The sequence below is a fragment of the Natator depressus genome, chromosome 10 (genome assembly GCF_965152275.1).
Source record: "Natator depressus isolate rNatDep1 chromosome 10, rNatDep2.hap1, whole genome shotgun sequence".
In the NCBI taxonomy this organism is placed as follows: domain Eukaryota; kingdom Metazoa; phylum Chordata; order Testudines; family Cheloniidae; genus Natator; species Natator depressus.
The window spans coordinates 58742353-58764213 of NC_134243.1; the positions used below are offsets into that span (position 1 = coordinate 58742353).

The following is a 21861-nucleotide window of genomic DNA, read 5'->3' on the forward strand; positions in this document are numbered from 1 at the left end:
AAATGATAAAATATAGTTTTTCAGAAGATCCTAACAGTAAGGAACCAAGGATAAGAAAATGCATAGCTATAGGAACCTACCTGTTCCAATTTCATTTCCTACACTTGGAATAATATCATCATTTAGACTTTCAAGCAAGTCTCCTTCCTCCAGTTTTCCTTCAATTTTGGTAATTGTCTTTGCAAGAGAAAAATCTGTGAAGTCCTCCAGGACAGCAACATCAGCAGCAGCTTGTATATCAACGCTTCTTAGTTTTGCACTAAAATTACAAAATAAGAAATTTCTAGACTGAAGTTATGATATTCCAAATAAGCTACAAAAATAGTTAAATGGCAGTCATTTATAATTGTACAAAACCATTTAGCTATCTGCAGTCTGCTATTACCTTCATCTTTTACACTAGTAAAAAAGATACAAATGCCAAGTTTGTTCCGTTTACCAAAATATATTTCCTACATTCATATTAGGTTCAAACTGGTAGCAACAAGTATCACCTATTGGCCTTCACGTCCAAGTCACTGTAGAACAGGGATGGGCAAACTTTTTGACCCGAGGGCCACATCTGGGTAGAAATTGTATGTTGGACCAAGAATGCTCACAAAATTGGTGTTGGGGTGAGGGCTCCAGCTGGGAGTGCAGGCTCTGGGATGGGGCCAGATATGAGGAATTCAGGGTGCGGGAGGGGGCTCCTGGCTGGGGCAGAGTGTTGGGGTGCAGGGGTGGGGGTCAGGGCTCCGGCTGGGAGTGCAGGCTCTGGGATGGGACTGGGGATGAGGGGTTGGGAGCGCAGGAGGGTGCTCCTGGCTGGGAGCGAGGAGAGGAGTGAGGAGGGGATAAGGGCTGGGGCAAGGGTGCAGAAAGGGTCAGGGGTGCAGGCTCTGGGCAGCACTTAACTCAAGCAGTTCCCAGAAGCAGCGGCATGACCCCCCTCCAGCTGTTACGTGAAGGCGTGGCCAAACAGCTCTGTGCACTGCCTTGTCTGCAGGCACCACCCCTGCAGCTCTCATTGGCCATGGATCCCTGCCAATGGGAGCTGCGGGGGCGGGTGCAGCATGCAGAATCCCTTGGCTGCTCCTATGTGTAGGAGCCGGAGGTGGGGACATGCCACTGCTTCTGGGAGCAATGCAGAGCGGGGCAAGCCCCTGACCCCGATCCCCGGCTGGAGTGCCGGAGTGGGGCAAGCTCCAGACCCCGCTCTCCAGTGGGATCTCAAGGGTCAGATTAAAACATCTGGAGGGCCAGATGCAGCCCCTGGGCCATAGTTTGCACCCCCTGCTGTAGAAGAAATAAAACCCTTTGACTCAAATTCTCTTTGACAGCAATATTGTGTGCAGAGAAACTCTCATCTTCTTAGTGACAGGAGGCTGCAATAGCGGCGATTATTTAGCCTGGAAAGGGAAGGCTTTATTAAGATATTTAAAATTACAACATAAGTGTTCCTTTTGATAAGGATAATTATCTACATTGGTCTTCTGCCTTAGAGACTGTTGATCATTCTCCCCTCTCTTGGCTTCTGTAACTCTGTCCTCTCCTGCTTCCCCTCCGACCTCTTCTCTGGTATCTCCTATGGCCACTGCATGTAGTCCCCTCTCACAATCAGTTGGCAATGGCATCCTTCAGAATTCTGTCGTACTTATTCACTGTTTCTTCTTTGGTGACCTTCATCTGTTCCAAATTCAGATTTCCAAATCCATTTTGCTTGTCCTGATTGCAGCTTCCTGTCCTATTTCACATCTGCTATATCAAATTCACTCACCCCCAAGATTGAGCTGCTAATCTCTTTTATTAATCCCTCTCTGCTCTCCTATTCCTGACAACTCTGCTATCCTCCATCTCAAGTGCACAACCTTGGTGTCATCTTTGACTTCTCACTCTTTCCCCCTCACAGCCAGTGACTCTTGCTGTTTCATCTAATTCCACTGAAGTCCACCCCTCCCTCTGTTATACGTATGCTAAAATTTACCATCTCATCCCTTGATTACTGAGATATCCTCCTTACTCTGCTCCCACCTGCATTGTATCAAAAAAGCTTTTTGGCCCTCTCCTTCAACTTGAAATGTCACCTATCTCCCTCTGATGGGGTTTACAGAGCCTTCACTAAGACTAAAGGAGCAGTACTGGGGTAAGAAGGCCCCGCCCTTCAGCAGCTGCAGAGCATGCTCCAAATGGATGGCCTGCTTAAAAGGAAACTGACAGGCAAGAAGGGGAAAAGTGAAGGAGAGACTGGCTGCAGGCAAGTAGCCAGGCTGTAGCTTCTGGGACAGAGAGATCTATTTACTCTGGGTAAGACACAACTGGGCAGCGAAGGGCCTGACCCCCTTTTTCTTGCCCCTTCTCCCTGACAAGGAGGAGCAAGTGGACACTAGAACAGGGGTGGGCAAACTTTTTGGCCCGAGGGCTACATTGGTGTTGTGAAACTCTATGGAGGGCCGGGTAGGGAAGGCTGAGCCCCCCCAAATGGCCTAACCCCAGCCCCTGCCCCCTATCTGCACTTCCCGCCCCCTCAGAACTCCTGACCCATCCAACCCCCTCACCCTAACTGCCCTTCCTGGGACCCCACCCCCTATCGCCTGTCCCTTGACTGCCCTGACCCCATCCACACCCCTGACCGGCCCCCTGGGCTCCCACGTCTATCTAACCGGCCCCATTCCCTGTCCCCTGACCACCCCCTGGAACCACCTGCCCCTTATCCAACCCCCCTCCCTACTCCCTTACCATGCCACTCAGAGTGGCAGGAGCTCGCAGCCCCACCGCCTGGCCGGAGCCAGCCACGCCGCCCGCGCTGCCTGGCAGGAGCAACGGGCCAGAGCACTGGCGGCGCACCAAGGCTGTCGGGGACATGGAACAGTAGGGGAGGGGCCTCCCCAGCCGAGAACTCGGGCCAGGCAGGACGGGCCAGATGTGGCCCGCAGGCTGTAGTTTGCCCACCTCTGCACTAGAAAATGAGCTGGGAACACCCAACAGACAATTTGAACTATTGAGACTGTGAGAGCAATCCGCTGCTGAGAGGAAAGCAAAGCGCCATGACCATGCTACAAACTGAAGCAAGAACAGGAGGAAAAAGGAGGTGGCCCAGAGGTGATTAGTTTTTTGTACCAGCCAGAGGGAACTGAGACTCTCCTCACTCCTTTGGGCTGGGATCTGATGGAGAGGCAGGGCCTGGGGTCCCCAACCCTTCCCCCTCCACCTGACCAGGGCAATCCAGGGAGCACCAGGGGATGGGAGAACTGTAACTTTACCACTAGGTCTTCGTATTTCTTGGCAAGACCATCCCAAGACTCAGACTGTTGAGCCATGGGCCTGCCCCCTAGGCCTGCTAGCCCCTAGTGAACCCTACTACACTCCCTTTCTAAGTTTTATACCATATCATCAGCACTTTATAAAGAGATTAGGGCTAGTAGATTAATTTTCTCCCTACCTCCATCAATCAAAACTTCTCACAGTATTAAAGTACCCTACAAATTTTGCCCCTCCCTTTGCCTCTTGTCTGTCATCTTGGTGAATCTTGAGCTCAGATACCACTGTAATGGGCACACTAAAATATGTGGATAGATGCCTTCGGGACCTATGGGCCTTACTCTTCCCCTTTTTCAGCTTCAGTGACTCTGAACTGCAGTGCTCAAGCGCATTCATTCCAGGTGCCTCTAGTAGAATGCTTTCCAAACCACAACCAATAGGTAGAGATCTGCTTATTCCTCATTCATTGAGACAAAGTTTAAATCACAGCCTTGACAAGTCCTTTGTTTTAAATTTTTGATAAGCCACAGTTTCATTGCTGTGGTGTTAACCATGGCTGCTCATTAAAGATTTCCAGCTGCTTTATGTAGGCGAGCATTGAGCAGATATAGGAATAAGTAAACTGTAAGACATTTCCAACACAAAGTATATTTGTATAGATGTGTATCAAGATAAAATCAACCAACTAAAACTATTCTCATTTCATTACCAGAGCACAGATTTTAAATAAATACAAATGCAGTGTACAATTAATGTACCTTGAAGTTGTTCTCTTTCCCTTACTGCCAGAGTGCGGTCTGTTCTGAGCTGTAGACATGGAACCAGATTTCTTATTTGGTTGCTAGGAAAAAAGTTTCAGTAGTCAGGATCATATTTATGATAATAGCCTATGACACTTTTTCTAGCACAACTATTTTTCCATTTTCCTGAGGTCAAACTATGACAAAATATTCAAAAGGAATATTTTAAACAGTCTGATTTTCAGAGCCTGAGATATCCAAGAAACTAAAACTTTTTTTGTCTAATTTGCAAATGTGTTTACTGCTACTGCATGTGCAGACTTGTATTTGCATGTACAAGTGACTAAACACCTATTTATTTGCACACTCAAAACTGACTTGCATGTGCAGTCATGAGTATGTACAAATAAGGGACACAACTGTTACTGAGCCATTAATATACAAACACTTCTAATGTACTACAACTAAATAAGCAAGATTGTTCAACCTAGACACCAAGTTGAATCCATCATAGGCTTGGATCATGAGTACAATCTTAAGTTAACACATTGCTGTTGACAGCGTTTACCACCCCTTCTACGTCATCAGTGGAATTAGCATATTTTTAGTCTTGCTATATCTTCCTTCTGCAGTGAAGTTATTAAGTAACTTTCAGAGCTTACTCCCAAATTAAGATTATCCAAGAATCAGCTTTCTTGGCTACAGTCTTTCTTGAAGGAAACACTCTGGAAACTTTAGCTGAATCCCTAAAGAATGCAATGTAGCTGAAGTTTAAGAGGCTAGTGAGTCTTTGCATTTGTTCCTGGCCTCGTTTATCCATTTATTTTCTTCTCATAATATAAAGTTATTTTGCATGTTAACTTCTTTAAGAGGACTTTAATTGAAAAATAATGGTATTGCCATTAACATTACACAGACAAGAGAAGAAATACACAGAAATTTTGTCTAAGAAAAAAAGGCAGTATTATAAAATTTTACGTCACCTTTAATCTAAGGATCTCAAAATGCTATACATACTGAAATAGCAGCTCCATTTTACATAGGTGTAAAATATGGCCCAGAAACTAAGCTTGTCTGCACATGAAATGCTACAGCAGCACAGTTGCATCGCTACAGCACTTCAGTGTAGACACTAACTATGCTGACAGGAGGGGTTCTCCTGTCAACATAGGTAATCCCCCGCCCCGAGAGGCAGTAACTATGTTGAGTTAGCACTGTTTGCACTGGACGTTAGGTCAGTTGAACTATGCTGCTCTGGGACTGTGGATTTTTCACATCCGAATGGCATAGGTAAGCTGACAATGTTCTAGTGTAGACCAGGCCTAAGTGACTAGTGTAAGGTCACCTAGCAAGTTAGTAGCACAGCAATTTACAAAAATAGAACCCAGGAGTCTTATCTCCCAGATTTCTGCTTTAAATACCCCATCGATTTTCGCCACTCAGTACAGTTTCTAGAATGGTAGACATATCTGTCTGGTAATTCCATTAACGAGCAAAATTTGCAGATTTCAGTACCTTAATATGCGAAAGTGTAAGGATTGGCAGTTCAGGAGAAAGCCCATCTCTGAAAAAAATAAAACTAAAGTAAATTGTTTTGTAAACTCACAATAAAACAAATACTTAAAGAAAAAATATTCTGAAATGAATTGTGCTTTTTATTCTGCTGGTTCTGACATTTTACATACCTCAGACCAAAACAGTAAAAGTGAAGGTAAGATTGGAGAAAATGTACCAATCACTTTTTTTTTACTAAAATTATTTTTCTTTTAATCCAATAAGTACACTTGGTTTGGGAAGTCAGTGTCTTCAATGATAAAGAATAAAAGAAGTTCCGGACTAAGGGCTGATCCATGAAAGAAAGTTTAAATCCTTTACCATGTGGTAGGTTGAGATGAGTTAAGTTCCCAATGCATCTCTGTGGAAGCAAATAAAAAAAAAACCCTTGCAAATAACTTATTTATGTGATTTCTTACCCATTTCTTAAGCCTCCTTCACTGCTGATCATAAAGGGATAGAATTGTAGTTCTGACTGAGCCCACACACAGGGACATATATGGGGAAATAAAACCTATCTCACGTACACAGGATGCTCCTGGTATGGTACATCTATTTAAAGGTCATTGTTTGCACAAATAACAAAAAAATATGGTTTCAGAGTAGCAGCCATATTAGTCTGTATCCGCAAAAAGAAAAGGAGTACTTGTGGCACCTTAGAGACTAACAAATTTATTTGAGCATAAGCTTTCATGAGCTGCAGCTCACTTATGCTATTCTCAGCCTCTACTCAAGTGGTCTGTTAGTAAACAACACTACTAACTAATCAGGGCAGGAGGGTGTGCCATGTGGGGATTGGTGATGGTCATGTGACTTTCCAAGACCATATTTTAAAAGTCTGTGACTCAGTGGGCTAGGTAGGGAGTGGAGGTATCACCTACAGTTGGCCTTTCTATGGTAATAAGCTTGATAAGACAATCAGGAAAGCTGGTTGAACAGAACTGTGAAAAAGCCTAGGAGGCGCCTAGGGCCAGGACAGCAAAAGATCCTGAGGATGGTACACTCAGAAGAAAATAACCTGGACAAAATAGCATGGAGGGAAGTTGACCCTTTCACTTAGCAAACTGGGATTTCGGCAAAGGTGGGTAAACGTCCCGATCTCCTTCTACAACCCTCTACCAACAGGGCAAAAGGACTGCTGATCGTAGTAGGGGTGTAGAAAAGGAAGTGCAATCCAGCTTGAGTGAAGACATTGCGTGGCCCTGTGAAGGTGGACCCTGAGCAACCATGGGAAGAACTATCTGTTCTGAGGAAGGCCAGAAGATGGTTTTATGTCCGTTAGACTTGTTTTGGCCCCTCCAGAAGTGGTGGAGGACTTGCATGACTTAGCCAAGGGCTAAATCATATCAGGGATCCAACACTTCTGAGAGACAGAGGACCACCGAGGGAAGAAAGTGGCTGAACCAGAGTAGGGACACTGACGCAGATATCCCCCTTTGCTTCCAACTGGGTAAAATGATCAGATATGAATGGCCATCCACACTGTTTTGCCCTTGCTTCTTCCTTCTGGTAATACCCCTTCCTGGACTCCTCCTCTGCCCTGTCCCTAAATCTCTATTCCACCAGCCTTTGACTGTTTTCCCAGCTCTCTTGCCTTCTGCTGTGAGAAGTCCAACCCTACGCCATTCTTCCATTCCCCATCTTTCCACCGAACCACAGGCTTTTTGTTGTATAGTCTTGGCTGGTTGCCTGACTCCCTCAGTCAGACAGCTCCAAACAATCCCTCCTGCAGACATTTCCAGTGTTCCTGGTCTTAAATGGACGAACCCTAAATTATGCTTGGAGACATAGCACCTGCTCTTAAAGATGCTCCTTGACAGTTACAGGCAGAAACAGAGAACCCTGAACTATTTGACCAGATATTGAGAGCTGAAAATTAGGTTACAAATTAAATAGGTTAAAAAGAAGGAGAGTGTGCTGGCCATAAAATACTTTTTTAAAAATTATTTTCAGACACAACATCTGCCACCTATTACTTGGTGTTAAAAACCAGATAAATGTTCTTCCCTCTGCATCTTTTTGCTCCTTTCATTCCACTCTAAACCGGCTGTAACACCTGTACCTGTTAGGGCTGTCAGAGGTGTGCTACCAAACACCACTTTAGACTTAAGCATGTACCAGATTTCTCCCCTGTGACTGACTAAGGTTGCTTGCCTTATACTCTCTCCTGAAATTTCTACATACATGTGCCACCGACTCCAGGTGGCTTCTCCTAAACCAAACTTTCCTAACAGTACATACTCTGTTTAAGAGCACCAAGCTGTGGCTGATCAAGGACACTTGTCATGCTCAAAGACCACCCATAGATGTTCAAGAAAAAGGCAATATCCTGTAGGTTACTGCTGAGAATATTTATAACAAAAAAAACCCTTGTAAGTTTGGGGCTGTGGGTTGTTTGGTGTTTTGTTTTTTGCTTTAAATAGATGACTGTTGTGGCAGATAAATGGTCCATGTTGAGATGCATCTATTCTCTTCACAAAAACCCTTTATCTTCTACCTGAAGCAATATCAAAACAGAGGAGGGTCATGTCTCATGCTGTACTACTTATCAGTAAAAACATAGTGCAATTGAACAAATAGTAATCAGAGCTGTAGGAACACAGCAGAATTCTGTAAGCAAAAAATTGGTGTCTAATTTACACATTTTAGAAGGAAATAAGAACTTTATTCCCCCCACGAAAAGAGAACTTTTCTTATATACAATCTGTTTGCTGTTTAGGAAACCCTCTGTTATACTCAGTTTACTTGACAGGATTTGGTATGCCAGCAAGATCGATGTCAACTACAGTAAACCGCAATTTTTAGCAGGATCCTAAACTTTGAGCGCTCTGTCTTAGAGTCCAATACTTTTATTCTTGTGGCACAGGAATATGTCATTACATAACAACCCTTTTTATAGTGTCTTTCATCAGTAGAGCTGAAAATAAGTCAGATTAATTAAAACCTATACAGTTGTTATACCCATTTTATAGCCAGAGAAACAGACTCAGAAAGGTTAAAGTGTGGCTAGAAAAGGACTATAAACAGACTTTTTCTACAACATATCTGAATTATATCTGCTATCTTACTGAGAAATCAAAAATTTTACTATTCTTCTTAAATACAGGAGAAATGCAGCTTTGGAAAAGGAAAATGGATTCTTTTCTGGGTCAGGAGTCATCTGGTATAGTGTAGAGACACAGTAAATGCAAATTTTGAAGAAAGTAAACATAAGCTTAATATGTAGTATATTTGTTGCTAATTATATCTTAAAGCAAAAAAATCCACTTTACTTTTCACTACTTACACGTCTTATTTTTTCCATTTATCTCCACATGGCCATTGAAAATCCACTAAATCAGTTTTACTTCCAAGTTCTTAGTGCTGCAATATCTGCATTTCAGCCACTGGAGTGGATGGTTTAAAAATGACTTTATCAATGTTTTAAGCAAGTGAATAGTTTAACTGCAGCCTTACAAAAATTTGTTTTCATAATACTTAAATTTTAGGACAAAGGTAACTGCACTCCCTTAACTTTTTATTTTGAGGTTTAGAAAATACTTTGGTTTGTATAAAGGTTCAGGTCTGTTCTTACCACCTCTGTCTTCATTTGGATATCTCAAATCCAGACAGAAACAGGTCTCCATGCTCACCCTACTTTAACAATGGGAACTTCACTCACATTCAAACCTCCCTATTCACAAACACAAAAGTGCTACTCTTACTCCAAGAAACTGGAGAGTCCTTCCAAACATGTTTTTTGACTAAGGTTTTTTTTGTTTGTTTGTTTTACAGTTGTGATCTAGCTATCTCAGTGGGCTATTAGTGCTGCTAGTATCAAAATGACTGCAGACTGTGGAGCCTTTTTTGCGTGGCAACAGACATCCAGAACAGGGTCTTCCTACCCAGTTTTCCTCCTATTCCCATCCTATTGGCTAGCTACAATCACTGAGGGAAGGGTAGGATTCATGCCCTCCTCCACGGCTGCTGACAAAATACTCCATTATATATTGCTTACAGAAATCTTAAAATGCAACACTTCTATTCTTAGGAAAACAAGAACATCCCTTTCTTCAGCATATGAATTTGTTCCTAACATCTCTAATTCCGTCTGACCTAAAACTCAATTTGTTTGCTAAAGCGTTCAAATCTATTTAATTTTAAAGGCACTGTTCACAATCCCATATTTGCCTGCCACCCTGGGTGGTTGTTGTGTTGTGTGTGTTTGTTTGTGCAAGTCATTTGAGATGTGAAATTAAAGCCTGAAAAGGTTCACAAATAAGTACCTAGGCTGGTGGTCACATCAAAATAGCAGCTAATGTTTACAATCGCTTTCCGGCACATAAACATGAGGTGCGCGTGCATGAGTGAATCCTTTGTGTTTGCTAATCCTATTCAAAGCCTATAGTATGCCTAGCCATGCGCGCACACCCAGTCCCCACCCCTGTGCGCCTGGCCATGCTCCGAAGAGGGAAAGCATAAACAAAAGCTGGTCCTTTAGAGTAAACACCATAGTTGCTTTGTTTCTCAATGTAAAATATTAATAACTTGGAGGAAGAGAGACTATGCGATAAAATACTTCAGAACGGTCTTGAGGTATATTTAAAGAAATGCACCTAGCCTTACTTTAGTGTCCCTTTAACTTAATAAAACATTTGCTTTAAAAAAGCAAGGATTTTTTGCTTCGGTATCTTTTTCATTAAACTACTCTGCCCATTATTTAACTGCTTTCCATCCTCAACCTGTTTTTTTTTTTTTCTCCTGGATTCTGTATCTGTCAAAAGACTAAGAATGACCACTATCGGGGGGGGGGACACAATACAGCCTCTCTTAAATGCCTAACTGGTGCTGTCTGCCTCCTTTTACCATTTGTTACCATTTTTCAAATTCTAATATGTACTCCTCTTGCCAAAAAAAAAAAAAAAGCCATACACACTGAAATAATTTGGTACATAGAAACACTATGAGTTAAAGACAACCCCTTTTGAAGGGCAATGGATGCTCATCCTAGGATAATCAGTGTGTCCAACTACTTAATTTTCATAACTTTCATCTTCTAATGGCTATCAATGCTTATAATTTTTTCACTGCAGTCTGGAGTTTTCTCCTTTTCAGCTAAAAGTTCACTGGACATACAAACAGTGGTTCCCTTAAAAGCTTTTCAATTACTTACGTAATTGACAGGTCAACTGTATCTTACAGATTCCTGGCCAGAGTTCCACCTCTTTTCCCCAGCCCCTTTTAGGCTATGTCTAGACTACATACCACTGGCAGCAGCATGTAGAGTACATGTGGCTATGAAAAGCAAGCTGCATCCATGCTGCATTGTGTAGCTAAATGTCAGTGAAACACTCTGGCAGAGGGGAGGCAGTGAGCAAAGCCTTCAGCAGATCTCCACTGCCAGAGTCTTTCAATGAAGCGGGCAAATGGCTCCAGCAACAGGGAGCTAATGGAGCCTTTTCTCAATGCCCCCCCCCCCCCGTGCCAGAACCTTTCCTTGCTAAGGAAATCTTTTCCTGTAGCCAGGAAAGGCTACAGGAGCAGAGGGGCAATGGAACATTACACTGCTAAAAACAGCAGTGCATGGCTTAGGCAAGTAGAGAACACAGAGGTACGTACTCACACACATAACCACAAACTTCAGGTGTAGCTTTTAGTCTACTTACCTAAGCCATACCCCACATACCCAACCAACATAGCTATGTCAACACAACTCTTAGCATAGACCCAGTTATGCTGGCAAAAAAGAACTTTTACCAGTATAAGCTGCATCTCCACTATGGGGGGTGGGAGGGTTGCCACTATATCTCTACCAGTACCTCTATTCCAGCAAAACCCTTGGGTTATAAACAAGGCCTAAGTGCTTCCCTTATTCACTCTCTGATTTAGAGCTATGTGGTCATCCCTAGCAATCAAATCAAAAGCTCTGGCAAACTAATTTCCCAATCAGAGCTCAACACTTGAAGCAGTTTGTAGTTTGACACTGCATTTTCACTATCATTTCAAGATCAACAGCAACATAAACTTTAAATCTTATCAGTTTTGGGGGGGTGGGTTGACAGACCATCTCCAATACCTCTTCTATCCTGCCACTATTTCCAGTGACACTCCTATGTAACATACAGGTTCACATCTGACTAAATAAACAGCATAGTTAATTGTAAACTCTGGAGTTAGCTGGTGTACGTATATAGAGCTCAAACAGGGACGTCCCTAGCTACTCTGGGCCCCTATGCAGCCCTCCCCCCTCCCCGGGGGGCGGCTGGCCCCAGGCCTCTGTGGGAGGATAGGGCTGTCTTAGGGAGTAGGGGGGAACTGCCCTCCAGCACTCACCGGCAGTGCAGCTGGGGCCGGGTCGCTGCACTTTCCGCCGCCAGTAAGTGCAGGCCCGGCCCTGCTGCAGTCCTGAGGGACAGGAAGGGGCAGAGCAGGGGCAGGGGCTTTGGGGAAGGGGTGGAGTGGGGACAGGGCTGGGGCAGAGCAGGGGCGGTAAGAGGCGGTACAGGGGCTGGAGCAGCACGCAGCTGCGCAGGGCACCAGGAAATCTGGTGCCCCAAATTTCCTGGTGTCCTACACAGCTGCGTACTTTGCATATGGGTAAGGACAGCCCTGACTGTAGTAGTATATAGTGCCTGCAGTTATAATGTAATGACACACATTCCACAGGATGCCAGCTGGATCTCTCTCTGTTTAGGTCTCTGGGGTAAGCATTTCCAGTCCTACAGGCTTCTAGACTATGCCTTTGTGGATGTAATTGGCTGAGTTTACAGTTATGAGTTTCTTTGGAATGTCAGGTTTCAGAGTAACAGCCGTGTTAGTCTGTATTCGCAAAAAGAAAAGGAGTACTTGTGGCACCTTAGAGACTAACCAGTTTATTTGAGCATGAGCTTTCGTGAGCTACAGCTCACTTCATCGGATGCATACTGTGGAAACTGCAGAAGACATTATATACACAGAGACCATGAAACAATACCTCCTCCCACCCCACTCTCCTGCTGGTAATAGCTTATCTAAAGTGATCATCAAGTTGGGCCATTTCCAGCACAAATCCAGGTTTTCTCACCCTCCGCCCCCCCCCACACAAACTCACTCTCCTGCTGGTAATAGCCTATCCAAAGTGACCACTCTCCTTACAACGTGCATGAAAATCAAGGTGGGCCATTTCCAGCACAAATACAGGTTTTCTCACCCCCCCCCTTTTTTTCCCCCCAAAAGGGGGGGGGGTTGAGAAAACCTGTATTTGTGCTGGAAATGGCCCACCTTGATTTTCATGCACGTTGTAAGGAGAGTGGTCACTTTGGATAGGCTATTACCAGCAGGAGAGTGAGTGTGTGTGTGTGGTTTTTGGAGGGGGGTGAGGGGGTGAGAGAACCTGGATTTGTGCTGGAAATGGCCCACCTTGATTATCATACACATTGTGAAGAGAGCTGTCACTTTGGATGGGCTATTACCAGCAGGAGAGTGAGTCTGTGGGGCGGGGGTCGGAGAGTGAGAAAACCTGGATTTGTGCTGGAAATGGCCCAACTTGATGATCACTTTAGATAAGCTATTACCAGCAGGAGAGTGGGGTGGGAGGAGGTATTGTTTCATGGTCTCTGTGTACATAATGTCTTCTGCAGTTTCCACAGTATGCATCCGATGAAGTGAGCTGTAGCTCACGAAAGCTCATGCTCAAATAAATTGGTTAGTCTCTAAGGTGCCACAAGTACTCCTTTTCTCTTTGGAATGTGTTAACTCGAGTTATGTTCTAATACACATCAGTCACCATGGTGCCCTGCAGTTTAGCTATAACACTTTCAGTGGCACTATGTTGTTTCTTTAGCACCCAAAGAAGAGCACTATATTGCTCAATTATCAGCGTGCTGTCTCCCACTGAAAGTAGCTCCCCTACCCCCATACTTCTAAACTCCAGAGAGTCAGTGGGGGAGTGTGTGAAAGAGCAAAGGAGTGAGAGGGAGCTGCCCTGCAGGAGACTTGAAGCCTAGAGCAGGCTTGCTATACAAGCCAATCAGAGAGACCTGGTGCGGGGAAGGAAGCAGGAGATGAAGCAGTTCCAAGGAGAGGGAATGGGACTGACTCTGAGAAGCCACAATGGGGTCAACTTGGGCACATCAACTGTAAACTGATGAGAGACTGAAGAAACACTTTTCCCTCGCCCAGGCTCTGACAAAAGAGCCATGCCCTGGGACCGATTTTTGGGACTGAGAATTTCCCTTTTTAAGTTTGTTTGAGGACCCCTCTCCCCCAAAGTGAGCCTGAAGAGGCTGTGTGTTAGTGAGACAAGCTTTCATAAAGCTTCTTGGACTCTTCCTTTTAAAAAAAACAAACAAACAAAAAAAACCCGCCTCCCCAGATCCTTCTGGAAGGGTAAGTGATGAGGTCAGGTCACTCCTCTCTCACCCTCCTACAGAGGGTATCCTAAAATTCTTTCTAAATCTGGCATCCTGCGTAATGAAACAGCTATTGCTTTTTCACCTTATCAGGCATGGCTTATGTTTGGTCCCTCTTCATCCTCATGGTGATGAAGCACTGCATCCCTATTTTGCTCTAGATTGAGCCATCTTTTTGTTCAAATAAAGAACAAAGCAGAAGTCCTTTAGAGGTCACCAGTACCGCTACTTAATAAGCCAGAGGAATAGCTGCTGAGCAACTGGACAGAATTACTCTCTGAAACTTAGTGTTCAAAGACTATGGGCAATATAGGAACCTGACCCTGCAAACTCTGATTTACATCAGTGCTCCTTATTTCTACAAGCAGGCCCATGGAAGTCAAGTGAATTACTTGTGCAAGTCAGGGTTTGCAGAATCAGATCCAAAGACTCCATACCCATTACAGACAGCCAATAATATTTTGGAATTTCAAAGCATTTACCTCAGTTGCTTGTTGTCATCTTCACACAATTTAACCTGTGTTGAAACTGGTATTGATAGTATCTCTTGTTGATCTCTCTTTAATAAGGAAAGAAAGTTTTTTCCATTACAGGAAAATACTGTTGGTACCATACAACCAATAATTAGCAAGCATCACAAAAATCAAAAGTACTGTAGCTTACCATGCTTGAGACACAAACTGAGAGGGTAGTAGATAGGATAACTTATCTCTCTCAAATCCAGGGAGCAAAGGTTAAGCCTAAAATATCACTGACAGCCTCAAGTGTTCTTCCACTCCAAAGCAGGTATTTTGTTTTTGCTCATGTGAAGTCTTTCTACCTATGTTTAAAATAACCTGCAAAAACTGTAGGTGTAACTCTGCATCCTATGGACATGTTGTAGAACATACAACAATCCATAGGAGATAAACAAGCTTCCTATTTTCCAGATTATGCAAAAGAAATAACCAGTCTTTCTAATTTAAAATATTTACATTCTCTCAATTCTATCCAAATAAATAAAACACTGACACATTTTTTTAAGACATCAGTTTAGTCACAGACATTCAGAACATGTAAATCATTTTTCTTTGAAGTTTCTAGAGTGTTAGCTGGAATACTGAGTGCCTGAAAAACATCCAAAATCTGCTTCTTTCAAACAAACATTGGGTTCTTCCACACCCACACATGCCAATACTGTCATGTGGTATTTTCATCCCTTATTTATTTTTATTCTTGCTTTAAGTGTCCTAACTACTGGGGGAAATGTTGTTGGGTTTTTTTAAGCAATACGCATAAGTATGAACTAAACACAGAAAAGTTACTAGTCAAAAGTAGGTTTCAGAGTACCAGCCATGTTAGTCTGTATTCACAAAAAGAAAAGGAGTACTTGTGGCACCTTAGAGACTAACAAATTTATCTGAGCATAAGCTTTCGTGAGCTACAGCTCACTTCATTCGATCCAGTGAAGTGAGCTGTAGCTCACGAAAGCTTATGCTCAAATAAATTTGTTAGTCTCTAAGGTGCCACAAGTACTCCTTTTTCTTTTAGTCAAAAGCAGTGTTAGATTACTGAGCCAACACAGCTTCCTTCCACCAAGGAGGTTTCTGTGGACCCTTGCACATCTGATGTTTAGCGCTTGGAAAACGTATGTATCGAAGAGCATGTGGCTAATTTTACAGATTTCTTTGTAGGACGTGAGATTTCTGGGACCATGATGCTACTTTGATCTCAGTGGGTGGGCTTCCATTTTTGAAGCGGAGAAGGAATGGACTTGAAAGCTTTGTTGAAGGTGATGGATTGGAAGGTTTTCTTGCCCCCAAACTACTTGATGATAGAGGGACTAAATTTTCCTTAACTTTTTGGTTCTTCAGAGCCCTCCTGACAGGCAGCTTTTGTAACAACTTCTCCTCACAAAAAGGAGGCAAGCTGTCACTTGAGCCCTGCAGAACTGTTTGCCTTTGGACCAAAGGCTACATATGTTCTTAGGATCATTTTGTCTTAAAACATGGAAAACCGATCAATTTATAGCACTCCTAACTCTGATTCTTCTGCCGGATGTGATGGCGTCTAAATGCCACCTTTATAGATATGGAAAACTATGTAATGGTTTAAAAGGATACTTAGTCACACTTCCAGGATTGGTCCCAAGGGGGATCCTGAGCACCAGAGGAGACCTTCTAATTTCTGATGCTCTGAGGAGTCTTTTGATATCCAGATTCTTGTTGCTAGGAGCATCTTCCAGATAGCTAAATTTAAGACCCAGGAAAAGACTATCTGGGAGAAATTCTACAACACTAGCTATTGTAGTCTGCTTTGGTCTGGTTGAGCTTGACCCACACGGTATTTGATCTTTTGCCACATAAGGAAATACATCCAGTTGGCAGATTTGTTTTTTGAAGGAAAAAAACAGATAGCACTCTGAATGCCTCCTTCAGCGGCTTCTTTTCAGAAACCAGATAGCTATGCTCAGTTTGTCAGTGTCCTGGTGAGCTACTGGAATAGGTGATACCTAGTGGGTATGAAGATTGGTGATTGCAATAATTGCTGCAGTGGCTTCAAGAACTATGGACTTCTGCATATGACTTTAGCTTTTTCTCTTTTTGATATGGTTTGCAATACTCTAAGTAATTGAGGGAATATGCCTACTTGCTGTGTAAGTTACTGCTTGAACAAGCCTGATTTGTTTCTTAAGGTTGAGATTTTATGATTCTCTTTTGATGCAAACAGGAATATTGTCTGTTGCCAGTCTGCCTGGTCCAGATCCTGGTGGCTGCTTTATTAAAGGAATACTTTTTGCTTTAAACAAGTTTCTTTGTTATTAACAACACTATTGATAATTATGCTGTTTACTTTTTGTATTTCTCTCAACTTGGACAATGCAAATCAATCAACTCAGTTTCACTTATTTATAATTAATTTCACTGTTGCAATGACTAGGTTTCAAACATTGAAATGTAATGTTTATTTAAGATGTGGATTTCCCCCTCCCGAAGAATGGCGTGGATATGCTTCTGTTGGTTTGGGGTAAGGCTGTCAAGCGATTAATCACGTGATTAATCGCACTGTTAAATAATAATAGAATACCATTTATTTAAATATTTTTGGATGTTTTCTACATTTTCAAATATATTGATTTCAGTTGCAACACAAATACAAAGCACACAGTACTAACTTTATATTTATTTTTGATTACAACTATTTTTTTTACAGTGCAAATACTATTTTTCAATTCACCTAATACAAGTACTGTAGTATAACCTCTTTATCATAAAAGTTGAATTTACAAATGTAGAATTATGTACAAAAATAACTGCATTCAAAAATAAAACAATGTCAAATTTTAGGGACTACAAGTCCACTCGGTCATACTTCTTATTCAGCCAATCGCTCAGACAAACAAGCTTGTTTACATTTGCAGGAAATAATGCTGCCTGCTGCTTGTTTACAATGTCACCTGAAAGTGAGAACAGGTGTTCTCATGATACAGTTGTAGCCAGCGTCACAAGATATTTGTGGCAGATGCGCTAAAGATTCATATGTCCCTTCATGATTCAACCACCATTCCAAAGGACATGCGTCCATGCTGATGATGGGTTCTGCTCGATAACAATTCAAAGCAGTGTGGAGAGACGTATGTTCCTTTTCATTATCTGAGTCAGATGCCACCAGCAGAAGGTTGATTTTCTTTTTTGATGGTTTGGGTTCTGTAGTTTCCACATCAGAGTGTTGCTCTTTTAAGACTTCTGAAAGCATGCTCCATACCTCATCCCTCTCAGACTTTGGAAGGCACTTCAGATTCTTAAACCTTGGGTCAAGTGCGATAGCTATCTTTAGAAATCTCGCATTGGTACCTTCTTTGCGTTGTCAAATCTGCAGTGAAAGTGTTCTTAAAATGATCAACATGTGCTAGGTCATCATCCGAGACTGCTCTAACATGAAATATATGGCAGAATGCAGGTAAAACAAAGCCGGGGACATACAATTCTCCCCCAAGGAGTTCAGTCACAAATTTAATTAATGCTGCTGTTTTTTTTTTTTTTTTTTTAAATGAGCATCGTCAGCATGGAAGAACGTCCTCTGGAATGGTGGCCAAAGCACAAAGGGCCATACAAATGTTTAGCTAATCTGGCATGTAAATAGCTTGCAATGCTGTCTACAAAAGTTCCATGCAAATGCCTGTTCTCACTTTCTGGTGATACTGTAAATAAGAAGAGGGCAGCATTAACTCCTGCAGTAAATGTAAACAAACTTGTTTGTCTTAGCAATTGGCTGAACAAGAAGTAGGACTGAGTGGACTTGTAGGCTATGAAGTTTTACATTGTTTTGTTTTTGAGTGCAGTTATGTAACACAAAAAAATCTACATTGGTAAGTTGCACTTTCGGGACAAAGATTGCACTACAGTACTTGTATGAGGTGAATTGAAAAATACCATTTCTTTTGTTTACAAATATTTGCACTCTAAAAATGATAAAAAATATACATTTTGATTTCAATTACAACACAGACACAATATATGAAAATGTAGAAAAATATCCAAAATATTTAATAAATTTCAATTGGTATTCTATTATTTAAGTGTGATTAAAACTGCAATTAATAGGAATTATTTTTTTTAATCGCAATTAATTTTTTTGAGTTAATCACATGAGTTAACTGCGATTAATCGACAACCCTAGTTTGGAGTTGTTTTTGTTTTTAAAAAAGTGAGTTTGGGCCAAATTCAAGTATCCCTTCAATTTTGCTTTGCTGTAGCTTAGAAACATTTTAAGCAACCACAAAAGCACTCCAGCTCCTGCAGACTCAGAAGCTAGCACTGCATCAGTTCATATTCAACTTGTATTCAAAAGGATTTTTTTTAAATAAAAAAGCTTAAGTTCTACAGAAATAGATGACTTTTGTCCACCTTGCCCATGAAAGCTTCCTACCTCCCACAACCAGATAATTTTTTCAAGAATTGACACTTTGTGCATGTGAACTACGTTTGCATTATGTAGCATAGCCTAAATTTACTCACTATTACTTCTTCAGCCTGACGCACCAACTCCGCTGTTTTTGCCTCTAATTCTGCATTCAGTCGCCTGAGACAATAAAATAGCTTTGTCATTAAGTTTACCTGAAGAGTTTAAAGGAAATACATTTTAAATGGAATCTCTGCAGTCTGGCAGTACACAAGCCTTGAATAATCATTCATGTCTACAAAGCAGAATGAAATACTTATAAGTTTCTTTATAGTGGGAAGTAGTAACATCTTACCTATTTCTGTGTTAACAGACTGATGTCTTATATGCAGTCTGCCTTTTAGATATATATGTATTTTAATTCCCTAAACCCCACCCAGGGTAATACTTTCCTACAATAGAAGTAGGATAGCTGATTTATTTTTTAAGTTAAATTTATTTCACTTTTACACATCTGAAAGAAAAAAGCTTTTGCAGTGCTTTTATTCCAGTCAGTTGTCCTCCCCCCCTTAAAAAAACAAACACAAAATGCAAAATTTCTATTCCATTGTGCTACTGGATTTTCCTTTTAGAATAAGACTAATAATTACATTAATTGTTGCAGCAGAGTGAAAAAGCTATTCAAGTTGCAACCCAAGGCCAGAAGATACAACACAAGCATGTATTAGAACAAGTTTGTACAACCAAAATGCGTGGAGAAGACATCTCTGCTTTTTCAGACACCACTTTTTATTATACCTTATGTCACTCAACACTTATAAACATTTTTAATTAAAATCTATATAGGTAGAGCTGATAGCAAGCATGGGAAATGACGCTGGCATTCTGTGGAAATAGTATTATGTGATTATATAATTGAAGACTGTATCATTATGCATATGCACAAGGGGGAGAAAGGGTGAATTAAGGTTTCATGGGCTTAGTTCTAAGATTTCCTAACTTTTAAGTGCTTCACTTTTGCAACCTTAACATTATTTTAATGTAGAGAAGGTTTTTGTTTATGTAATATAAAGTTGTCTTATCAGATGTACCATCACATATCCCTAACAGATAATAGGGAGAGAGAGCAGACACGTAGGAGGGAAGTTTATTGAAAGAGGGTGGTTTCTACCCTTCAGCTAGAAACCTCTTAGATTAAAAAAATTAACAACAATTTTTAGCTTTTTTAAACAAAGTTTTGGCCACTTTAAAGGAACTTTCATATTCTAAAGTCATCTCATCTTTTTACTGAAGGTGAGTTCAAGATGTAGCTTTAAAAAAAGGGGGGGAGGAATTAAAACTCCTAAATTAATCTACCTACACTGAGGCCTAGTACAGTGAAAATGTTTAACCTGTAGCCTTTTGTGTAAGGTGCCAATAGGAAGGGGGGGGGGAGGGGTGTCAGAGCACTAGTTAGAACTGTCATTTCTGCCATGACCAGATATCCTGATGAAAAGGGTACTCTTAATACTTCTGGCCATAACTGTTTGGTAAAGACGGTTGGGCTTGTGGATTTAGGTAGCTCCGAACTGAACGTGGGTCTGTTAAGAGCCAGAGAGGCCATCAACAAAGAAAAACCGTGCTGGGGTCCCTCTAAAAACCCAGCAACCATTCTGAAAGTGCTGGAGCATTTGCCTTGTCCAATTTGATCAATCCCATTCTGAACATAGTATTTTATGGATATCAAAATAGGGTCAAGGGAGCATCTCTCCTCCTTGCCTCACAGTTCTGTCCTTACTTGTACTCCTCCTCCTTAGCCAGGAAGTCTCCATGCATCAAAGTCTTCTTTGGCATTGCAGGATGGGGCAGGATCCTGTGGGATTTCCGCACCTGTGGAAAGCAGGACAGGAGGGTGAGGCACCCCTCCTTAGCACACTGGATCACACCTCACCCCCTGCTTAGAGGGGGCATTCAGCTCAGGGCACTGTGCTAGGTAACAACCCCCCCCCCGATACCCTCCCCACCCCTGTCTGACCCCTAATCTGCCCAGACCCACCCCCCAAAACCCCAATCGACTCCCCAGACATCTGAACCCCTAAGCACCCAGACACCCCGCCACAACCCTGATCGACCTCCCCTCCCCCAGGTCTGGTCCCCAATTACCCCAGGCACTCTGATCGCCTCCCCCGGTCTGATCCCCTAGGCCGCCCAGACACCCCCGCAACGCGGGTCTGACCGCTTAATCCGATCAACTCCCCGCGCCTCCTCTTCATCTGGGCACCGCCGGTTAGACCCCCGCCCAATAACCGCATTCACCCAGCCCCTCCGGGATGGGCCCCACCACAGCCTCCCCGCCCCCGGGATTGGGACCAGCCTGAGGGGCCTCCCATAGCAGCCAGCAGCCCAGATTTCCCTCACGCCTCACCCCAGCTGAACGGCACCCCGCGCCTCGCCGGACTCCGCTCCCGCCTCCCGCCGCCATTTTGTCCCTGCTGAGGGGCCGCTGAGTAGCGTCGCTCTCACTAGGCAACCGGACCCAACCCCGCGCAGGAAAGGGCGTTAAAGCGTCGCTTGCCGGGGCCTGGCCGGTCCACATCGCAGGAGGGCGAGTCTGTGGAGCCCATCCCCAGTCCGTGGGGCTGGTTCCTGGCGCCTACCGGGGGAGGAGAAGTTAATTGTCGGGTGTCCCACGTCTTCCGTGGAGGGGATTGGTTCCTGGCTCTGCTCCTTAGGGGGGCAGTGGGGTGCCCTTGTGACCCCACCCGTGAACCCAACTGCCGACATGGGCAGCCTGGGTGGTGTTGTCTTTTCCCTTTCCCAGCTGCTTGGCGTGGAGGCCAGAATACAGTCTGGTGGCAGCTCTCACTGCCCCTCCTAGCAACCCCTCCTCCAGAGCACAGCCCCCGGGCTAGCTGCTGTGTGGACACAAATAGCCCCTGAGGTGATTCCTGCCCAGAATGCTTCCAGTCGGGTTGTCAGGATGTGACCAGCATCTAAATGCAATGGGGGGGGTCAGGTGATAAAATGAACAGAATTTAGGGGGGAAAGTGATGGCTTGTCACTTGCCTCACTGCTGCCAACTGGTAGTGATTTGTAGGCAT

At 43.1% G+C, this 21861-nt stretch overlaps 1 protein-coding gene across 5 annotated transcripts in view; it reads right to left on the reverse strand.

Moving 5' to 3' along the window:
- The window catches only part of TEX9 (testis expressed 9), a 44641-nt gene extending 23003 nt beyond the window's left edge, over window positions 1–21638 (reverse strand). Inside the window, exons 1-7 of one of the 5 annotated variants that reach the window (XM_074966298.1) lie at window positions 21418–21638; window positions 20559–20650; window positions 18898–18961; window positions 14383–14459; window positions 5493–5541; window positions 3996–4078; window positions 81–259 (exon numbers count right to left, since the gene is read on the reverse strand). In XM_074966298.1, coding sequence (XP_074822399.1) covers window positions 81–259; window positions 3996–4078; window positions 5493–5541; window positions 14383–14459; window positions 18898–18961; window positions 20559–20614 — 508 coding nt within the window. In that variant the 5' untranslated portion in view covers window positions 20615–20650; window positions 21418–21638. The other 4 variants (XM_074966293.1, XM_074966294.1, XM_074966297.1 and 1 more) reach the window with 4 other exon arrangements.
- Window positions 21639–21861: the final 223 nt, after the last annotated feature.